Source organism: Lacerta agilis, chromosome 3, assembly GCF_009819535.1.
Source record: "Lacerta agilis isolate rLacAgi1 chromosome 3, rLacAgi1.pri, whole genome shotgun sequence".
NCBI lineage: Eukaryota > Metazoa > Chordata > Lepidosauria > Squamata > Lacertidae > Lacerta > Lacerta agilis.
Genome location: NC_046314.1, coordinates 77,234,767 through 77,257,474, shown reverse-complemented (window position 1 = coordinate 77,257,474; position 22,708 = coordinate 77,234,767). Strand labels below are relative to the sequence as shown.

The window sequence follows — 22,708 nt, the reverse complement described above, 5'->3', positions numbered from 1 at the left end:
CGTCAAAGGTTACACCCAACCTCCTGACAGAAGGCGCTGGCACTAATTGCGCCCCCGCAAGAGATGGGAGTTGGCCCCCCAACCCCATGTCGTCTGGACCCAGCCAGAGGACCCTCTGTCTTCGAAGGATTTAACTTCAATCGGCTCCCACGCATCCATACAGCCACAGCCTCCAAGCACTTGGTCAGTGTGTCCGGGGCCGAGTCAGGACAGCCTTCCATCAAGAGATAAAGCTGTGAACATCACTGCTAAAATAAAATTTGAAAAAGCTACTTATGTTCTATCACTTAATCATCCAGTCCACCAGTAGGTGGATCCTATATGTTCTACTTGTTTAACCATCTCAGACGCACCTACCAGAAAACAACAAAAATCAGGATAAGATGCAAAGAAACAGGTTATATTGTACATCTCTATATTGAGAGCAGCTTGTAATAAATTTTATCATAACAGAAGAAATCTCAGTTAAACTGAAAACTAATTAGGATCCATATGCTTATGTCAGAGAAAAGAGTCAGACTGCTAAAATACTGCTGACTGTGGGTGAATCTTTAAAATAGTGCTGATGTTATACACTACAGACAACAGATGACTGGAGTAATTGTGTTTGCACACCAGACACTGCAATATTCACAAATAAATGGCATACATTTTGTACTCATAATTATCAGAATATACTCACAACCAACAATCCATTAATAGAGGTATTTCCCTGATAGGGAATTGGAGGCAGAGTAACAACAGGCAGAAAGTACCAGGCCTGTACTGTGGCCTGCTACTGTTTCAGTGGCTTACAAACCGAATTGCTAGGACAAGCATTTAGAAAGCAAAAGCCACATTTCAGATTGATTGATTGATTGACTGTTACAGTTCTCAACCAGCACACACACATATATACATAAAAACAATCCAAAATACATTCTAAAACATAGACTATATATATAAACTTTAAACTTTTTAGATTAAAAAAAAGATATCACTACTTTAAAGGGTGGGCTACAGCCGATTATAGCACTGGTTCGTCTTTAGCTCGGTCCTGAAGTTATATGGGTACTGTTAACTAGATCGGACTGAATTTTTATGGCTCTAGCACAGAACTGGGCTCCCTTTGCTGTCACATTAGCGTTAGCATCCAAAAGAAGCCACTCTATATAGTAATTGTCCGAGCGTCCAGGTTGCTCAGCCAGCATCGTGTGGATAAGCTCGCCTCACACCTCCTCATAGAAGCAGCATCGCAAGAGTATGTGGCCAATAGTTTCCACCTCTCCAGATCCGCACAGGCAGTATCTCTCTCACAATGGGGTCCGTTTGTACTTCCCTTGGAGAACTGAAGGCATTATACGATTACGGGCTAGAGTAAATGCTCTTCTATGAGAGGGTATTTCTAGTTGGAATAGATATCTAGCTGGGCAGGACAGTTATCTCCATTCCTCCTGTATTAGAAAGTGGGGTACATTTCAGACATAGTGCAGGGTCAGTGCAGCTGCACAGTCTGCAAGGCAGAATGTGGCCTCCTATATAAGCTGGTATCTCCTTAGGAGCAACTTTCTGAACTTGCTGAGCTGGTAGATCCTATGTGAAGATTCCCCAGGAATTTAAATTCTCCCTTCACTATAAATCCCATGCCACAGCTCTATACAGAAGCACCATGGCAGGAGTTAGAGCAGGGGTAGGCAACCTAAGGCCCGTGGGCCGGATGTGACCCAATCACCTTCTGAATCCGGCCCGCGGAGGGTCCGGGAACCAGCGTGTTTTTACATGAATAGAATGTGTCCTTTTAAAAAAAATGCATCTCTGGGTTATTTGTGGGGCTGCCTGGTGTTTTGACATGAGTAGAATGTGTACTTTTATTTAAAATGCATCTCTGGGTTATTTGTGGGGCATAGGAATTTGTTCATTTCCCTCCCCCACCCCCACCCCAAAATAGTCTGGCCCACCACATGGTCTGAGGGACGCTGACCCCTGAGTTAGAGGAACCAAACAGTTTTTAGGGGTGGGGGAACAGTTTTTAGGGGTGGGGGAGTCGGGAATCTGTCCAGCACATGAGTGGCCAAAAGCACTCACATCTCCACAAACAGGAGTAAGAGGCACCCGCAAACCTCTGGCAGGTCAACCATGGAGACATTTTAACAGCTGTCGTCACTTGCATCTTTCATTCATGGCATAAACATCAGCTACTGTGCAAACAGGGTAGCACAGGCACTGGGCAATTACAAAAAAAGAAAACCCCAGCAGGAAAATGCAAGTTTCCTTTTCTCCACCTGATGCCTGACCATGTTTGGAACAAGAATGTTAGAGATTGTTTCTAAGAGCAATGAAGCACAGTTGCCATGTCATATTAATGCAACTGGAAGGCAAATTTCCTCAGACTTATGGTAATCACATGATAGCTTTCATGTAGTCAGGCTATCATAGAGCAGCTGTTATGTTTGGAATTTCTAATGTATCTATAAAGAGTTGGGCATCAGGTGATACTCCTGCTATACGATAGTTATTACTTCAGCTGGTCAAGTGAATTACTGCTGAGCATACGTTTGTGGGTGTACCTTTCTGACTGATTACATTTAAATAAATTTGCAGAGTACCAAAATCAGGAATTCTTAGAAAGTCAAATTTTCACCCCTTCTTAAATATGTGTATACGTATGTGAATAGCAGTTTCTTTTATCATTAAATATAGCCAACAACTCATGGCACACACACAAAGGCTAGGGTCTTATTTTTTAAAAAGATTTCTTGCCTTTATATTGAAGGAAGGCTCTGATCCTGGCATTGTCTCCAGAATCGATGAATGCATGTATAAACATAACATATTGTCATCACAAATAAGTGTCCTTCCCTGTTATTAATTGTGATCTGATTACCCAAAGGAGCTGGAATCACTATAGCATTCTTTAGGAGGCGAGACAGGACAGTGACCTCTTCCAAACTCAATCAGTCTTGACATTACTCGGTAATGCTTGTTAAAATTCATTGACTTTAGCAGCACAGTATGTATGGCAATAAATGGCTGGTTGTAAGCCACTGGAACATTTATTTGGTACCAGCTGCATTCGCAGATGAAGCACAGAGCAGCTTCACATGCTAACAATGAAACACAAAGAAAGTCCAAGTGACTTGCGTGCCTTTATTTGTATATTGATGCTTCCTGTATATTATCCAAAGAGGGTACCCATTCGTCTCCTTGATGAGATATGTTAAGCTCCCACACACAAAGCTACTGATCATATTTCTCCCCAAAGTGAAACTTCAAATGTTACACAGAAAGTGCACAAAGGATGTGTGACATGCACACACTTCCTCTGCCAACTCTCCTTCATATTGTCCAAAACAATTCGTAGTCTCTGCCCAATTTTCATTAGACAGAAATGGCAGGAGAAAAGGAAAAGGTTAATGCTAAAGTTCATTCACACCAGTGGGTGTGTTGCTCAACAACAGGTGCCACTGGAAACCATCACTCCTCTCTTACCGTTTCCGCATATGCATGCTTCTGCCTCCCCCCCCCACACACACCATGATTCCTCCATGAAAACAGGAAAGAACTGTATGCTGGTATGCCAACCCAAATATAATAATAATAATAATAATAATAATAATAATAATAATAATAATAATAATAATAATAATAATTTATTATTTATACCCCGCCCATCTGGCTTCCAACAGAACATTAAAATGCAATAATCTATTAAACATTAAAAGCTTCCCTAAACAGGGCTGCCTTCAGATGTCTTCTAAAACTCTGGTAGTTGTAGTTCTCTTTGACATCTGGTGGGAGGATGTTTCACAGGGCGGGTGCCACTACCGAGAAGGCCCTCTGCCTGGTTCCCTGTAACTTGGCTACTTGCAGTGAGGGAACCGCCAGAAGGCCCTCGGCACTGGACCTCAGTGTCCGGGCAGAACGATGGGGGTGGAAACGTTCCTTCAGGTATACTGGACCAAGGCCGTTTGGGGCTTTAAAGGTCAGCACCAACACTTTGAATTGTGCTCGGAAACGTACTGGAAGCCAATGTAGGTCTTTCAAGACCGGTGTTATGTGGTCCCGGTGGCCGCTCCCAGTCAGCAGTCTAGCTGTGGCATTCTGGATTAGTTGTAGTTTCCGGGTCACCTTCAAAGGTAGCCCCACATAGAGCGCATTGCAGTAATGCAAGCGAGAGATAACTAGAGCATGCACCACTCTGGCAAGACAGTCTGCGGGCAGGTAGGGTCTCAGCCTGCGTACCAGATGGAGCTGGTAGACAGCTGCCCTGGATACAGAATTAACCTGCGCCTCCATGGACAGCTATGAGTCCAAAATGACTCCCAGGCTGCACACCTGGTCCTTCAGGGGCAAAGTTACTCCATTCAGGACCAGGGAGTCCTCCACACCTGCCCACTTCCTGTCCCCCCAAAATGGTACTTCTGTCTTGTCAGGATTCAACCTCAATCTGTTAACCGCCATCCATCCTCCAACTGCCTCCAGACACTCAAACAGGACCTTCACCACCTTCACTGGTTCTGATTTGAAAGAGAGGTAGAGCTGGGTATCATCCTCGTACTGATGAACACCCAGCCCAAACCCCCTGATTATCTCTCCAAGCTGCTGCATGTAGATGTTGAAAACCTTGGGGGAGAGGACAGAGCCCTGAGGTACCCCACAAGTGAGATCCCAGGGATCTAAACACTCACCCCCACCACCACTTTCTGAACACAGCCCAGGAGGAAGGAGCGGAACTGTATAACAGTGCCCCCAGCTCCCAACCCTTCTAGATGGTCCAGAAGGATGTTATGGTCGATGGTGTCAAAAGCCGCTGAGAGATCCAGCAGAACTAGGAAACAGCTGCCACCTTTGTCCCTAGCCCGCCACAGATCATCGACCAGTGCGACCAAGGCAGTTTCAGTCCCATGATGAAGGGACTGAATCCCAACTGGAAGGGATCCAAATGGTCTGTTTCTTCCAAGCGTGCCTGGAGTTGTTCAGCAACCACTCGCTCAATCACCTTGCTCAAGAATGGAAGATTTGAGACTGGGCGATAGTTGGCCATATTGGCCACATCTAAAGATGGTTTTATAAGAAGCGGTTTGATAAGTGCCTCTTTCAGCGGGTCTGGGAAGGCTCCCTCACAGAGAGAAGCATTCACCACCCTGCGAAGCCCATCGCCCAGCCCTTCCCGGCTAGCTTTTATAAGCCAGGATGGGCAAGGATCAAGGAGACAGGTGGTTGGTTTCACTTGTCCAAGCAGCCTGTCCACATCCTCGGAGGTAACAGATTGGAATTGATCCCACCCAACTGGACTAGACAGGACTCTAACACTCTCCTGCCCTGGCCCTGCTCCCACTTTCATCACTTCACTCTCACAATTATCTGGGTTAAGGAGACTGCAAGTAGATTTTTTTCTGGAATCAGGTAACATGGAAATGAGCACTAAAAATGTGTTTTATTCCATTAGTTTTCTGGAAGTGGCTTTTACACTGTGTAAAAGCTCAAATATAGCGCTGGGATTAAGTTAGAGAAATGTAGGGGAAATGGACTAAAGTGCTGTGTGAATGCAGCCCATGGAAACTCTCCAGATGGCCTCATATCTGACAGTGAAAATGCTGCCAACATCTTATGACTTTAATGACATAGCATATACTGGACAACATGTCTCACAATACTGTCTAGTGTCTCTGTTTATGAGAATACAACTTTTTTCCTGGGACTCCCCTGCTGTGAATCATTACAACTCAGACGTGGAATATCAGGATTATTTCCTCAAGTGACATTAATGTCAAATATTGGTGATTGTGTCATGCATATTCATGAACTTTTGAGAAGGTTTCATAATTAGATCAGTTGGGTAAGCTTCCCTTGATCTGAAGTAGCAGGGGGGCTCCATCAAGACGCAAACCATATTGTAGCGTGACCTTCCCAATTTCTTGCACTAGAGAACTGATCTTGCTATCCTAATTGCAATTCCAAATGGAGTGGTACCTGAAAATAAATTGACTGCTGTTCAATTTCACAAACCACTCGGATTGGAATTGCAACCAGTATAAATAGAGCAACTCTCCAGGAAGCTGGGAAGGTCACTCAGTAAGATCGTTGGCATCTGCCGGAGAAAACCTTTGTGTGCCAGCCTCCTGGTGCTTTCAGACCGTAGCACAGCAGTAAGGAAAAGCAGAACTATTTCCGTGCTACGAATTAAACATTTTTCTTGTCTATACATGTGCCTCAGTTCATACAGCTATTCCTTCAAATAAAAACATGCTTTTACAATAGCCCCAAAACATTATATGCAGTAAGAATACCGAAGTCACTAACAAGAAGCCCTTAAACATTTTCTGTTATCCCTAATTATCTCATAAATACAATTAATCAATCCTCAACATCACAACTGGCAATTGTAGTCTTTTACGGAAAAATAGAAGAGGAAAAACAGATTTCAGAGCTTTTTGATCTGTGGTGACCCATAGCTTTGTACATCACATGGAAGACAGCACCAAAGGGGTCAAGTCCAAACAGTCTCTTGCCTCCATTATCCACAAAACATCACTTTGTATACCAACTTAAAAGTTTAGGGGAAATCTAGGGATAGACAGATCAGTCTGTTTCTGGTCAGTGTCAGTTTTGCACATGTTCGCTCATAAGGTAATTCAGTTTTGTGTCTGCATCAATAATTAAAAATACAAACATGAACATTTATTTACATTATTTTCAAATGTATTTTTTCACTTTTTAAAAGAATTAAGAGCATACAAAAATGCAATTTATCCTACAAGGAATTTCTGTATGCATTTTAATGTGCAAGGTCATATGCAGTTCTGATCAAAGAACTGCACTGCAAAATTCACTACTAAGTGCGAAAATAATTACTGATCCTTGTCTGGGATGTACAAATCAGGTTGGCTTGCCTAAGAATTCAGATAAAGCAGCACCCTCAAGTATCTGTATCTAGAGATCATTACAAAAACTGAGGTCACTCAACTTTCTCAGAAAATCAGATTGTACATAAAAATAACCTCATCTGAATAGAAGTAAATAATGTGGGGATTCTTATCTGAAACATTCCCATTCTTTGGAGCCGGGGGGGGGGTGGAATCTGAAAAGCAGAAGAGTTTCATTTGATAATTAGGGAACTTATGAGGAATATATAAATTAAGTATATACCTGGAAACTTAATGGACTTCTATTATTTTCACCTGGAACAGGCTTTGTATATACCCTGAGCCATCACACACAAAATGGCTGCCATATGAAGCCTGCTAGAAATCACTCTCCATGGCAACTGTCTGCATGTAGTGAGCCTTTCATGTGCTGTGGCTCAGCACACGAAGCAGGAAGTTTACTATGTAATTTTTAGTCTTAATTTTATTTTAAAAAGATTTGTCTTAGTGTCAAGAAAATTCTCTCTGTGTACCAATGCCAGGCAACATGTCAAGCAAATTAAGGCAGCTTCGACAGTTTTCATACCCACTGGCCATTATAACTTGTCTAGACATATCAAAATCCTTCAATTATTTATTTAGTTATCACACTTGTATTCCAGATGTTCTCCAAAGAGTTCAGAGCAACATATTTGGGGCTATCCAAACTTAATTTTTTTCCAACAACCCAGTGAGAAGCTGGTTATGAAGCGTACAAGGCACAAGGTAACCACATACTCTTTATGGCAGAATATTTGTTTTTTAAAAAAATTATCATCATCCTAGAACTGTGAATCCTTATTTTATTTTTAGTTAGGTCCATTTCTGCTATTCACTTTAATGAAAATGGTGTGAATAAAGATCTACTTCTACCATCTGTATTCATCCCTCAATTCTAAAACTAATTTGCAACACATATATAACATTTGCCATGAAACTCTTGGTACCCTGCTTTTGAGTAGTTCCAACTACATTTACCTTCATCTTTGTGAAACAATTTAAGTATAGAAATACTGTGTGTCAATTTTGCCTGTTTTCAGAATTTCATTCTCCTTAAAAAGTAAGCAATTTTTCTTCACTTACTATGATACTTTCATATGATGTGTGGCATTGAAGTTCCAAAGATTACTCTGTAACTTTTGAAAACTAGGAGAAGGAATTCCCAAAAGGCATTCTACAAAATTGCCACTCTCTTAAATTTTTACCTGAGCAAGCCATAAGAGTTCAAGAAGCTTATTGTGAATCTAATGTTCCAGGAGTGCAGTGTCAACAGATTGCAAAAGATTATATCAAGAGTGGATTAGAAAGTATTAAAACATGCCTTGCTGTTCAGATCAAAAGTTCATCTGTTTCCAACTGTGGCCTGGTAGATGCCCAAGAAAGCTTATATGCTCAGCAAGTTGGTGAAAGCTACCATCAACTAGTACAGAAAGGTATACTTGTTTTTTTGAATTTTCATTTCTATATTAAGTAAAAGGTATATTTGTCACATTTATACAGCATTCCTCCTCCAAGAAAAACATGGTAGCTTATATATGGTTCCTAGTTTGTCTCTCATCCGGATGTTGCTCAAAGTCTGATCCCATTAGCTCCAGAAGTTGAACTGTATTGTGTGCCTTAAGAATATATTCTTTGGTCCTCTTAGGGGGGAAAACAGCAAGTGCCACCACTACCTGTCCTCTCTCTCTCGGATTGGGTCCCCTTCCTTCCTTCCTTCCTTCCTTCCTGTCTGCACAGAACACAGAGTCAATTGCGTTAGTTGCTTCTGCCACTGATTGATCACCTGCTCAAGTGGGCAAGCAAAGAACGAGCAATGAGTGTGGGTCAGAGCAACAGCCAACATTCACTCAACAGTACTGTCCTGGGAGGTTTGTGCTAGAGCTGTACTGAAGCATCTAAGAACCTCTAGCTTCTCAGAAGATTACTTCCCCTGCAAAATGGGCTTCTATTTTTCTGCCTTCTTCTCAAGGCACTTTTGAATTTCTTCAGAAGTACCCCGAGAAGATGAAAGGGAAGAGGAAGAGGATCCTGAAGAAGGGTGTAGCCATGACTGGTACACGTCAGGGCAAGCTGGGAATGGAGAAGGAGAGGTTGGGTGCACAGGAAGTACTCATGGGGCAACAGAAGATGGTGAGGGGATGGGAGTCAGTGCACAGGAACCAGAGGAGCAGGATCCATTACCAGAGCCAGAAGAGCCCCCGTCTCCATGAACATGGCAGGCTCTGAGGCATAGGGAGCAGAGGGAGGTACACTCTAGGAGACTGAGGCAGACAAGGGCCCATAGCTCAGCTTCCTAGCTGGCCAGGTGGGGTTCACTAGCTCTGGAAGGAGGGGTGTGATTCCTCAGCTGGATTAGGCTCAGGACAGGTGAGGGTCACCTGCCTCATCAAGCCCAGATGCTGCAATCAAGATTCACATGAATCACATGAAGAGAGCACATGAGTGATTATCACTGCTCTTTCTGCTGATGCAATCACTAGGCCACCCAACACAATTGGGTGAGCAGGTGGGGAGGGGTAGCTTGGAGCAGCCACTGCCACTTGCCCTCTCTACCTGTGGGGCAGTAGCAGGGCATGGATGGGGATGATGATGATGATGATAATAATAATAATAATAATAATAATAATAATAATAATAATAATAATAATAATAAATTATTTATACCCCGCCCTTCCCGATCCAGAAACCAGGCTCAGGGCGGCTAACAACCAATATAAGCCAATGATCAAAACAACTTAAAAAACAGCTAAAAACAGCATAAAAAACCAAACATCACTGGCATCACCAGGGCTAACTGGCCAAGTTAGTCATGCTAGGCCAGTAGGGAGACCAGGGAGGAATTTTAATGTGGGGACCCAGAAGGGTTTCTTCAGAAAAAAGGGAAGGGGGAAAGGAATAGGGGATCAGGCTAGATTGAAGGCCAGGCAGAATAACTCTGCCTTACAGGCCCTGCGGAAGGAGGTCAGGTCACGCAGGACCCTAGTCTCATGGGACAGAGCATTCCACCAGGTCGGAGCCAACACTGAAAAAGCCCTGGCCCTTGTGGAGTATAATCTGGCTTCTTTTGGGCCCGGGACCCTTAAACTATTGTTATTCGTGGACCTTAAGAGGGGGGTACTGTGTCCTGTTCTTTGTATACCAAAGTATACCAAACATTAATATTCTATTCTTGCACTAGTTCTACTATTCAGGTCATGTAAGAGCTTCAGGGATATCTATATATATTTACAGAAAGGTAGGTGCACTAGGCAGGTCTATTCCTGATGATCTGAGAATGAGATCAAGTGAATTGCTTTACAGATGTTTGTTTAGCGATAAGTTGCAGGGGAATCATTACCTCCACATAATTACATCTCACCACTGACAAGTCATAACACGTGTGTTAAGTTGTACACTGATTTCCTGAGAAATTGTGCAGTCCAATTGTGCTGGTATGCTCATCATTCCTTTAGCTTTATATCCAATTAATTCTGAAAGATAGCAAGTTCTCCAATGGACACTAAATAAATAAAATCAATAACTAAATGACTGTTTGGAGAGTATAATACATGATAGCTTTGCTAACATCTTCCAATAGTTCAGGTTTACTTATTTTTCCCATGTGATGCATGCTTCTTGCAACAGTGTACAACAACAGCTCCTTTTGACAGCATCTACTTAATCACTTTAAGTAGGTTTATGATCACACACAAGAGAAAGAATATAATCCCCTGATTTTTATCCTTTGTAACCTCATAGAAACTAGTGGAAGCACATGGCAGGTAGCGTCTCTTTATAATCATGCCAAAGTCACATGGAAGGAACATCCCCAAAGGAGTGCCATTCTGTCTCCACTGCTGTCAGTGATGGTTTTACCCTTTTGAATGTTGATAGTGATGAGGTCACCACTCACCCCTTCTGTAAACTATCATTATCACAATCAATGATTTATTAGCTGCATTCTAAACAACTGTTGCAAGGCAATGTATAACAAATATAATTAAAAACAGTTTAGGAATACAAAAACAGCAAATAGATTTAAAACTAAGCTAAAACCATATAATGCAGACACTTGTGGTAAAGACCCATTTTTGCAGCTGGGAAAGCCTGTCAGAACAATAATGTCTTCAATTGTTTCCAGAAAGTGTAGATACCAGGGGCTTATTGTACCTTAGACTGCAATAATTAAAGGCAACATGCAGACCAATAAACAATAAAGGCACTAATTCATTAAACGTAACAAACATCCCATCATACAGAACCACCTACTTTTGTAAATATGGTTCCTAACACACAAGTCTCTGAAAGTAATATAAGTCGTAGAAGTCTTTTAGGCGATCACTATGATAAATGTACGTCTGGCGATACAATGATCAGTCTCAGGATGCACGTAGATTCGTGTGGAGTGGTGCTAAGGTGATCGTGTGCAGACAGCAATCACACTGTTTCAAAATAATCTTCATTTGCAATGCAGATAGTAAACATTAAAGGAAACAATAAAGATCCAGCTCCTTTAATGTTTACTATCTGCATTGCAATTGTACTGTACCTTTAAATTCTGTTTTCTGTTATCCTGCATATCAATAATGAGCGCCACCTGGGTGTGATGGATCAATTTCTTATACTCTGGGTTTCTTGCAACCAGTAGCAGTGGTTACATAGGTTTATGACCACTGCTCCTTAGAAGACTATTCCTTTATTGTTGTGGTATGTATCCTTTTATTTTATTGTTAACTCTGTTGTTAATTCTTATGTTAATTTTATATATGTTTTGCTGTGGACTTTGTTTACCAGTACTCACATATATGCGGGTCATCGTTGCTATCATTCTTTTTATAGTCCTGCTGAGGAAGATTATTTTGAAACAGTGTGGTTATCTGGATCACTGTCTGCACACGATCAGCTTGGCACCACTCCACGTGAATCTACGTGCATCCTGAGATTGATCATTGTATCGCCAGACGTACATTTATCATAGTGATCGCCTAAAAGACTTCTACGACTTATATTACTTTCAGAGACTTGTGTGTTAGGAACCATATTTACAAAAGTAGGTGGTTCTGTATGATGGGATGTTTGTTACGTTTAATGAATTAGTGCCTTTATTGTTTATTGGTCTACGTGTTGCCTTTCATTATTGCAGTCTAAGGGTTTGCAACACAAGGGTTAGTTGGTTGCTTATTGTACCTTGACAGGAATCCTATTCACTTAACTGGGGCAGCCATACTAAAAGCTGTGCTCCAAGTTACTGTAGAGAGGGCTTCTGAGAGGGCTTCTGTGGGAGAAACTTTCCCACAGACTGCAGCAAGGCTGATTTCTAAAAATGTAACGAGTTCTGCTAGTTTTATTTATGCAATACTGCTTAGGGCTTAAGACTGTCAAATGAAAAACATTCTCCCCTTTCCAGGCCGAGACCTGATTTTTTATCTACTTTATGCTCTAACAAAGGGGAAATAATTGGGTACCACCTACAAATGCAGATACTTGAAGAAATATGCCCAGATTAGAGGCCCAGATCTTCTACCCTGCCTGCAATCTATTTTCCGATTCAGGGCCAGAGGAACAACAACAGCAATTGCAGACCTCAGAACACTCTGAGGTGGCTTTGGCAGGTACAGTGTACAGAACTATTCCTGCCACTCTCTAGAGGAGGAAGAGGCATATGATAGCCATATTTCACCAAAAAGTGGAAGAAGTATAGTGTCCAGATCAAGCGAAGTAATAGTACCACTCTATTCTTCCTTGGTCATACCACACATGGAATACTGTGCCCAGTTCTGGGTGCCACAATTTAGGAATGATATTGACAAGCTGGAATGTATGCAGAGGAGGGTGACCAAGTTGATCAAGGGTCTGGAAACCAAGCCTTATGAGGAACGGTTGAGGGAGTTGGATATGTTTAGCTTTGTAGAGAGGAAACTGAGAGGAGATACGATAGCCATCTTCAAATATCTAAAGGGCTGTCTTATGGAAGATGGAGCAAGCTTGTTTTCTCCTGCACTGGAGGGTAGGACTCAATCCAAGAAAGGAGATTCCGACTAAACATCAGGAAGAAGATTCTGCCAGTAAGAGCTATTCAACAGTGGGGTGAACTCCCTTGGGAGGTTGCAGACTCTCCATCCTCTGCTTAAAAACTTCAACGGAAGGATAGTCATCTGTCATGGATGCTTTAGCTGAGATTCCTGCATTGCAGGGGGTTGGACTTCCAGCTCTACAATTCTATGTAGAGTCCCTTCCAGCTCTACAATTCTATGATTAATCAGGGGTTGCCCATCACCTTCTGCTGCCTGGGGTAAAAGACAAATGGGCTTCCCTAATCTCACATACAGCTGAGTATCAGTGACCACAGTGGTATTGCAATAGGATCCACAATCACACCTACACCTGAAGACAGCAAGCTAGTTTAGGGAGTGTAGATCATTTTACTATTTTCCTAGTCATTGCCACTTAGCCCAAGCACCCACTGCTGAGGTGGCCATTTCACTCTGCCTATTTGTAGAGCCCTAAGGTTAAATGAAAAGTTGGAACAGTTGTTTCCCCTACCCATAGTGCTCTTTTCTTGAACCACCATAATAATAAAACTGGCACGTGAAGGCTCTCGTGACAGCAGGATAAAGCTAAATACAACTTTTCCCTCTGGAACCAACACATCTGGGCATTTCTCACTTAAGTGGTTGTGCAGTAGCCATCCTACTGCCTCACTAGTGTGAAATCCAGTAATGGCTCTAGCTACCTTGAAAACAAAAGGAAAATAAAGATGAACCAAAAGCAGCCATGATCTTCATTTTCCCAAGTTGTCAACGTGTCTAGACAAAGTAGTCTTTGAGTGGGTGTTACTGTAGTCCTCAACTGTTGTCAACCGTTGCCATAAGCAAGACCAATGGATGGGTTGCAGAGTTATGATGAGTGATTGATTCTCTTAGTCATATTTTTTCAATTTAGTTAGCTCTTTGACAGCAGTATTTTCTTTCTAACAAGTCCACCAAATTACTAGATCCAAAGTGCCCTGTGACTCCCTGAAAGAAAGAAAAACCTAAAAGCACAAAGCAAAAATTGAGACTTGCTACAAGCAGAATTTCAAAGAACTACTACATCAAAGAATATTACATCCCAGACAAAGCCTTAATTAAGATCATTTCAATATGTGGTTCCAATACATGATTCACCCTTGTATGGATGGGTGTATTGTAGAACTATATAAGCCATAGAGCGTTTCATATACTGAAAACAATGTTCTCAAGAGACTGCTGCTTCAGCAGTATTACGTTCTCCATTTCTTTCCTATTAGATGTTAAATACTTTAAGAACAGAGTGGGAAAGCATGGTATTAAAGCTAAATTAAAGAGCATTCTCGAATTTTCATGAATTTGTCACTTATTAGTAGATCTTCTGGACTGGGTTGATCCATGTTCTGAAAGGTAATGTATAAATAATTCTGCAACTTCTTGGCATCCGTCTTGGGAGATAATGGAACAGTGATCCTTCAGGGGTAAAGTCAAACCATTGGAGAGTTACAGTGCCTTCTGTGGCTGTAGAGACTGATAAGGGAGAGATTTTATTGCAGATTAGCTTTCCTTTTAAAAAGACTTCAAAGCCATGTTTGAAAACAAACTTAATGGGAATACATGGACAGGGACTGAAGAAGTGTGGTTGGTGGTAGGAACTAGGTTTCATTCATTTATTTTATTCTAAAATTTAGATCCGGCCAAACAGCCAGGAATGCCTCCTATCCTGGGCAATGATTAAAAGACTAAAATACGAATTTAAATCAATATAATTAAAATGATAGTGATGTCCAGGTCTTCCTCAAGGTTAGAAAAAATAATTCGGTTGTTCTGGAACCCAATTCGATATTTGAAAACCCTATTACACTGCAGATGACATCACTGACCACTTCCCAGGCATGGCAGTGTCTACAGCATAAGAGATTTAAGGCTTGAGAAGCCCCTCTACTTCTCTTTCTCTGGTGCCTGGAATGTAAGCATCCTAGGTGACGGGGAACATGGGAGAAGTAGAACAATTTCATCTCCCAGAATTCCTGGGGCAAGCATATCCCAGGGTGTCTTTAGGTATCTCTAGATCTCTCTATCTACACCTGCTATTGAGGCAGCACCAGGTAACCAGAAAGGGTGCAACAGAAGAGCCAGGGAGGAGGGTTTTTTTTTTGTGTGGCCTAGATTATGCTAAATCCTGCTGGATAATAATTTAGGGGGAAATGACACTCAATTTGGGATAAGGCTAATCATTACAAATTCACATGCCAAACAAATCTTGAACCACAGCAAATTTTGCAGCATCACTTTTTGTGCTGAAAATTAAACTTCACAGAAAACTGCCATGATCAACAGGTAGCTGCCTGCCCATTGGGTTCCCTGCACATGACTAAAGTGCCTAAGACATCATGCCTGTTTTTGAAAGAACAGTTTTTGAGTTCTGTAATCATTATGCCTGCCCAACTGAAGAATTATGTAGCATGTAGGGAAATTATTCCAGGTGGGAAATATAAACGTAGGATTTGACTAAAGTGGTTACATAGGAGACTCATATAAGGCATTATAAAAGGCAGCTTTGCCAAGTTTCAAATGAAGTTTCTTTCTTATAGCACAGTTAATCACCATATAAACATCCCTGGTGGTATAAATCTCTCACTGGGGGCAAATTAAGGGAGTGGGAATGTTTCTAGTTTAATGGGTTTGATTTGGCTACTATATTATGGAATGTTCTAAGAAATTGGCTGTAAACCAATTAAGTAAGAAACAGCCACGAAAAATAATCCAAACAACCTATAGACAAGTGAAAAATAGGTCCATTCCTTTAAACATACTTTTTGTGCCAGGAGAATGGATAGAAGTAATGGGAAGAGCAAGCAGAGGATAGACTGGCAGGGTTGAAAAGCTGGCAAACCCTGCAGATTGCTTCATTTAAAATAACAATCAAAGGATTAACTCTTGGTTTCTGTTTGCAACATCTCAGTAGGTTATAGTAGAACCTGTCCCTATTCAAAATACTCTACCAATGCAATTTCCAGATATTTCACAGACTCATGTAATTGTACAGTTGGAAAGCACCCCAAGGGTCATCTGCTCCAACACCCTGCAATGAAGGAATCACAGCTACAGAATACCTGACCAAGGGCCATCCAACACCTGTTTTTAAAAACCCAATGAAGGAGAGTCTAGAACCTTCTGAGGTAGTTTGTTCCAGTGCAGATGCCACAGATCTGTGGTATATTTCATTAACTTCAACTCGCCTTTAGGTCAGAATACACTACTAAAAGAGACTAAGTTTAGAAATAGGGCACTGAATAATTTGTTGTGGCTATAACGCGGAAAATCCTGCATCTCTAAAGCCGACCTTCAGGTGCATTCATTCTCTGTTGACAGTTTATTTCCCTTTGCTTTATTTGTTTCTATTCCTTCATCCCAAATGGATTCCACTTGCAGACATACAAATAATGATTCCCTGTCCTCTGTGTTGCTACCCTTGAAAATCTTGTAAACTATTCACATATCTTCTTTAGTCGTTCTTTTTTTTTCCAAAGCAAGGAAGCTTTAGTTCTTGTACTCATTGCTCATAAATCAATCAATCCCCTCAGACCTTTAATCATGCTTATTTCTCTCCTTTGAATCCTTTCCAATTTGTCAACATCATTCCTATTCAGACATACCCAGAAGGGGACACACTATTTTAGAAATGTTCTCCTGGCGCTGAAAAGAGAAAAATGGCTGCTTCACACAAATAAACTGAAGGTTTGGTTCAAATATTTCAGCATTACCAAGAATATCAAATGCAGAGTTTGGAGAGTTGAAAAGTAACCTTGCAAGGCACAATGTATTCTCTAGCTTGTTTGCCACATGGCTGAGCTTTTGGAAGCAGTCAGAAAGGAGGGCGCCAGGTCTCAAGAGTTAGGTGCTGTGTCAGGGGTCAGAGTCAAGGGATCAAGCCAAGCAGTGGCGTAGCTAGCCGCTCGGGTGCCCGGTGGGGCGCGTGCATCCTGCAGCTTGGGGTGGGGCAAGCCGCCCATGGGGGCGGGACGTGCTGCATGGAGCCACTCCTCAGCCTCCCTCTCAGCTGTAGGGTGGTTGAGGGAGAGGCAGTGGGCAGACGCAAGCTCCATGCTGCCGTTTCAGGAAGTGCTGAGCCTGCAGGCGCTCAAGCCACCACGTCACTCCCAGCAGAGACGCGTGGCTCGGGTATGTTGCAGGCCCCACGGTAAGTGCTGGCCCCCACGGTGTGGGGCCCAGTGCCAGCCGCATTTCACTGCATTTGTTGACGGAACTAAAAAGTTTCGTGAGCCCAATTTTTATTTTTTTATTTTAAAAACTAATGTTTTTGTCATTTTGTGACACCCCCTCCTCAGTGATGACACCCGGGGCAGCCCACACCCACCGGGCCCCTCTTTCTCTGCCCCGAAGCCAAATGTCAGAGCAGAGGAGCGACATTAGGAGTCTCACCATAAGAATGAGAAAGCCAAAGGATGTACCAAAAGGTCCTAAAGCCAGGAAGAACAGTTGTTGTGCAAACAAAATCTCAGCCCAAGTTAGAAGCATTTTCTGTGTCTTCCTGGAAGGGCTCAATGGTCAGTGTGGATAGGTGGGGCTGTTCAAAAGCTTGAGAATCCTACACTGTCTAGGGAGATGCTCAAAACTGCAGTTCTGTGGCTCATCATATGTGGGGCAGCTGTGCAGAGAGCCAAGTGCTTCTGGTGCACTGACAGGTACAACATCACATATTCTGTGACCCGGCAAACTTCTTTACAAGCACACAGGTGATAGCACAACAGTAGTAAAGCAGCTTCCCCTCTTTTCATTTCTTTTCCTTAATCTCCTGTCTGACATAATTTTTAACTCAGCAGAACTTCAAAGCATCATAGGATCAAATGTTACTCAAACAAAATGCCACTAGACATACAATTCTTCCTTTGTGTTCTGTTGGAATAGATTCTCTATGCACTTTCCTATGTCTAATAATGTTCCAACCAAGAGCCTGCAAGCAAATCCATCCACTTTCTAAGCCTGAACCACTTAGCTTGAACAGGAAGAGAAGATACCTCAAATAGAGGGAGAGCCTGCATCTGTCCACCACCTCTTCTGTGCTGCAATCCATTTTTACGGAGTATTGCACCACAAGATGAAAAATCCCTGCCGTTCCGACGAACAAAGAGACAGGAGAAGAAATATGATACCCACTTCCTCCTCCTCTGCCAGTATGCTGGGTTTCGTCCTTGAACTGGTATTGAACTCTGGACTAACAGATGAACAAAGGCTCACTGCCCTGAAGGTGGAACTAATTTACAGAAAAGTTAAAGTCTTGTGTGGGGGTCTGAAATGGAACCAACTGCCCACAGAGGAGGCTAACAAAACTTTTGACACTTTGGAAGAAAATCTTGTCAAAGAGCTGAGAGGATGGATGGAAAGATGGGAAGAAATGAATGAGCTACTTCGGAGAAGAAATTCGCTTGTTGGGGGTGGCAGTCCCAAGGCGATGTCAAGATTTGCTATATCCAGTCCCCGAGGTGTGAGCTCGGGGGCCAGGGACAGAGAATTAAGGTATTTACAAGAAGAAAAGGAATGCTACAAAGAACCGGAGAAGCTGAGAGAGGGAGAGTTGGATACCTCGGAGCTCGTGGCAAGGAGAGCTTTGGACTGTGCCTGGATCTGTGGACGTTGGGAGAGGGAAGTTGCATGGAAGTCCAGTGCTGATGCCATCAGGAGAAGAAGAATGGACAGAGGGGGTGTGGGGTGAAGTATTAAGTAAAATCTAAAGCAATCTGTTATGGTATTTTGAAATTGGAGGGTGAACACTGTCAACAATAGTTTGTTTTATTATTTGTTTGAACATGAAAAGAGATATTTCAAGTTTTTATGTTATTAGCAGCAGTTCAAAGGATAGAAGAGATAGATTTGATGAGGACGATTTGTGAGGATTGATGAGGATGTAGTATAAATAAAGTCAATTTAAGTGGTTTAAGTTTATAGATTAAGACGATTAAGATTAAGATGAAGATTAAGATGAATGTTTTACTTTATATATATAATTAAGTTTAATTTTTTAAATGAAGAGGTTAAAAAGTAGATTATGGATATAAACTCGAAGGTGAAAAGGCAGGGGAAGTCAACTGTCAAGATTGGGAAAAAGAAATTTTTTTTTGAGATGTCTAATTAAGAAGAAAAATCATGGCAATTTTTGTAATAGATGTGTAATTGTATTTGTTTTGTATGTGTATAAATGTAGGTGTGGTTAAGGTTGTATGTTGTTATAAGTAAAAATGTCAATAAATTCTTATAAAAAAAAAAAAAAAGAAAAATCCCTGCCGTTCCACTATAGTTTGCTTATAGAAATGCACGCCAATGTAGTCCCAAACCATGTCGATAGGTACTACTAGGGGTAAAAAAATGCAAAAGGATTCAAATGCATCTCCAGAATAAAGATTCGTGCACTACAATAAATTTAAACTGATGCTATTTAGTAAAGGATTCATAAATTCTTACACTTTTCTAAACGCATCTCTTGCATTCCAAAAGTCATTATGCTGTATAAAATGATTATTTCCAAAACAGCATTACCATGAATTATCATCATTGCTGCCTAGCAACGAGCATCTTTTCTTTTCTTTTCTTTTAAACACTAAGCTGTATAAACTAGTATCTGGAATTTGTGCAAATGTGTATTCATTTGAGGGCCGCAGAGACACATTCATCTTAGAAATCAGACACAGATAATATAACACATTTAGAGAAACAAAGCAGCAGCAACCATTTCCACACATATCTTAGTAAAAATCTTCTCATTACTGCCTTAACAAAGTTCTGTAAAGTTTAGTTATGACAGACTGCATTTTTTTTAATCTTCTCTTGAAGTTAATGGGGATTTTTTTTAGAGCTTGGTGTAGAAACAATGGACCCTTTATTGATAAAACTTCATGATGTAAATGTTTGTATTGGTTATACCTAAAGCAGGCTTTCTCGTTCATGTCAATGAATGAGGCAACTGTACTGATTTGGAACATGTGCGGGAAAAGTGAATCCTCTGAATTTGAACCTCTAGGTTCCAAATCACGCCCAGACTCCTTGGGGGTCCAAGCTCAACTCCTAACCACCCATGAGCCCTTCCTGCTACCTCTTTGCCTCCTTTTCCTCACAGTGGCTACTTACATCTCACACATTGCAAAAAAAAAAAAAAAAAAAAAAAAAAAATGGCCTCAGATTTGCATAAAGCTTGCATATGTTAAAGATCCTGTATCATTGTCCATATTGGGACACCTGGGTCTTTTTGCTCTTCTCATTTCTGGGATTCTTTATATATCAACAGGGCCTTACTTTTGGGTCAAATGGTGGAGTTCCAGTCCAGATAGGTCTACAGCTAACTTGTGGGTGGCAAGGAAAAAGAAAGGAGGCTAAAGTGATTAAAAAAAAAAAACCAAGCAGAATTTTCCTTTGATGTAGTGAGGGCAGATATTTAAACATCCCTAGAAATGAGAGACATTGCAGTTGTTATTTGAAAGTGCCAGACACTGTAGAACATATATTCTTTTCTACTGTCCACTGTACAGCCAGCTACATAAATGCGTGTCATCCCCCTTTTTGGGTAGTTTAACATCATGGCACAATGAAAATATCAGATTCTACCTGTCTGATATTAACCCGGAGGTAACTGAAAGGGTGGCTGAGTGTCTGTCAATGTTGTTGTTGTTCAGTCATTCAGTCGTGTCCGACTCGTCGTGACCCCATGGACCAGAGCATGCCAGGCATGCCTATCTTTCACTGCCTCCAGCAGTTTGGCCAAACTCTGTCTATCAATAGTATCTCTTATATCCTATATGGCTGTTTCTTTGTATATGGATGTTTTAAGACAGTCTATATCTGTAATGCCCAATAAAGGTTTGGAGAAAGAAAAGGTAACACAAATGCTTGCGACATTGTCATGGGGCCACAAGTGCACTTGAGGAACCAGTGCAAAGAGTGTATAGGTTCCAGTTAATGTAAAAGCGCTTTGCAGGTTTCCTACCACTTCAGTGAAGTCAACACTGGGCACTGTATCTCAAGCTCTGTGTGCTCTAAAGTATATCTTTGGGACTGCTTCTATATGATGGCTAGCAAGCCATATGAGCAGGCCAAATGTTTCTTTTGGGAATAGATTCCTTAACAGCTCACTGAGAGAAAGCTTTGTGTTTCTTTTCATGAGATAGATGCAAACATGAACAAGTGTTCTGGCACCTGTATGTCTGCAGAAACCCAGAAGAAGTGTAGAATAACAGCTGTGAATCACAGCAACAAGAGATATGCCAGCATGGGGAGTGGAAGACATTTTGGGTGGTGCTTTTCTCCCTGTCCAGAGAAACAGCTGTTTACAACTTAAACAACATCAATGTTTTGATAGGTTTAGCCTAATGGTGTGCGCCCCCCCACATTTTCTTTAGCCTGCCTTTTTTCAGGCTCAAAGGGGGGGGGACATGCAGATATTACAGAGATATTTCAACTGATATTATCAAAAGCCTAATCTAGAGGTGTTGTTTTTAACTTCAAAGGGCTAGTGAAACCACAACATTTTGTTGTGTGGAATGATTTTATTTATTATGCTACAAAAATAATACAATGAGACCCCATTCATCCCAAAAAGTATATTCAATTTGGAAAATTAATAGGGGGCAAGATCATAAATAGAAATTATGATAAATGTTAACATACAATTTGGTACTTGTGGGGTTCAGTTCTTGTTATTACTGCTTTGAGGGTTTCTTTACAGTCAAATGGTATATAAACTTTACAAAATAAATAAGTAAATAAATTAGCAATATGGGACTAGAAAAGGGTCTTCTGTTCAATATTCAATGTTATTATTCTGTATGAGCTGTTTGTTGTTTATAGCTTTGTATCATAAAAATTTCATCAGCATCATAAGCAAAAGATTAAGTTTCTGCAGCAGCTCTGGCTGACAAACAAGATGAAGCACATCTAGGCCCTGCAAATAAGCCAACATTTATGAAAAAATTGTATCCCACTGGCTCACACATACCTGTGTTTGTCATTTCACACTTGAAAGAAAGGAGACTCAGCTCTCTTCCAAATTATAAAAAGTTTCTATACCTAATCGCCTGAAGGTGATCCTTGCTACTTATGGGCAAGCACCCAAAAGATTGTTGCATGAGACTTAGTAAATCTCTCTTGGTATTGGAAAGACAAGTCTCCAAAATGAATTTTCTCTGCTGCTTAGAATAGTTGACAGATAATATGCAACCACGTACTGCCCTACTGATTTTTATAATTATTTTCCCTGCCACTTCTTGAACAGAGCTGAGGATATTAATGAATATATTTTGGAAAGAGACACTGCTCTCTCCTCTAATGGTCTCTACAGCCTCAGCAGATGCTGTAACACTCCAACAGTTTGACTTTACCCCCAATGGCATACTCTTCCATTGTCTCTTGAGACCGACGGATGCCAACAATACACACACACACACACAGAGAGAGAGAGAGAGAGAGAGAGAGAGAGAGAGAGAGAGAGATGACAGAGCGAGAGATCACTTACTTGTATGGAATGTGCTTGCTGCCATTGACTAGGGCTAGGATCACATTGCCCAATGCAGACAATGAAAGACAAAGTCCAGAGCCTCCTTCACGATTTTTGCTGAGGGGTTTAACACAGCTGCCCAGGTCGATGAGGTGTAAGCGGCTACGACCTCCTGACACTGTTAAAGAAGAAATGAGAGAGAGAGATATCAAGAGCCAGCTTTATGATTCTCATAGGTTAATGTAAGTATGGTGTTGTAATATATAGACACTGGAATACTATACTATATGTGGTTTCCTGGGAGTAAGGTCCCTTGAAACCAATGGGTTTTA

The 22,708-nt window shown here is 41.4% G+C and overlaps 1 protein-coding gene across 1 annotated transcript in view; it reads right to left on the bottom strand.

Annotated features, from left to right (window-relative positions):
- Positions 1 to 22,708, bottom strand: part of KIF26B (kinesin family member 26B) — a 271,683-nt gene that overhangs the window by 38,316 nt on the left and 210,659 nt on the right. Inside the window, exon 10 of the mRNA XM_033144389.1 lies at positions 22,395 to 22,554. Coding sequence (XP_033000280.1) covers positions 22,395 to 22,554 — 160 coding nt within the window. The remainder of the gene's footprint in view (positions 1 to 22,394; positions 22,555 to 22,708) is intronic.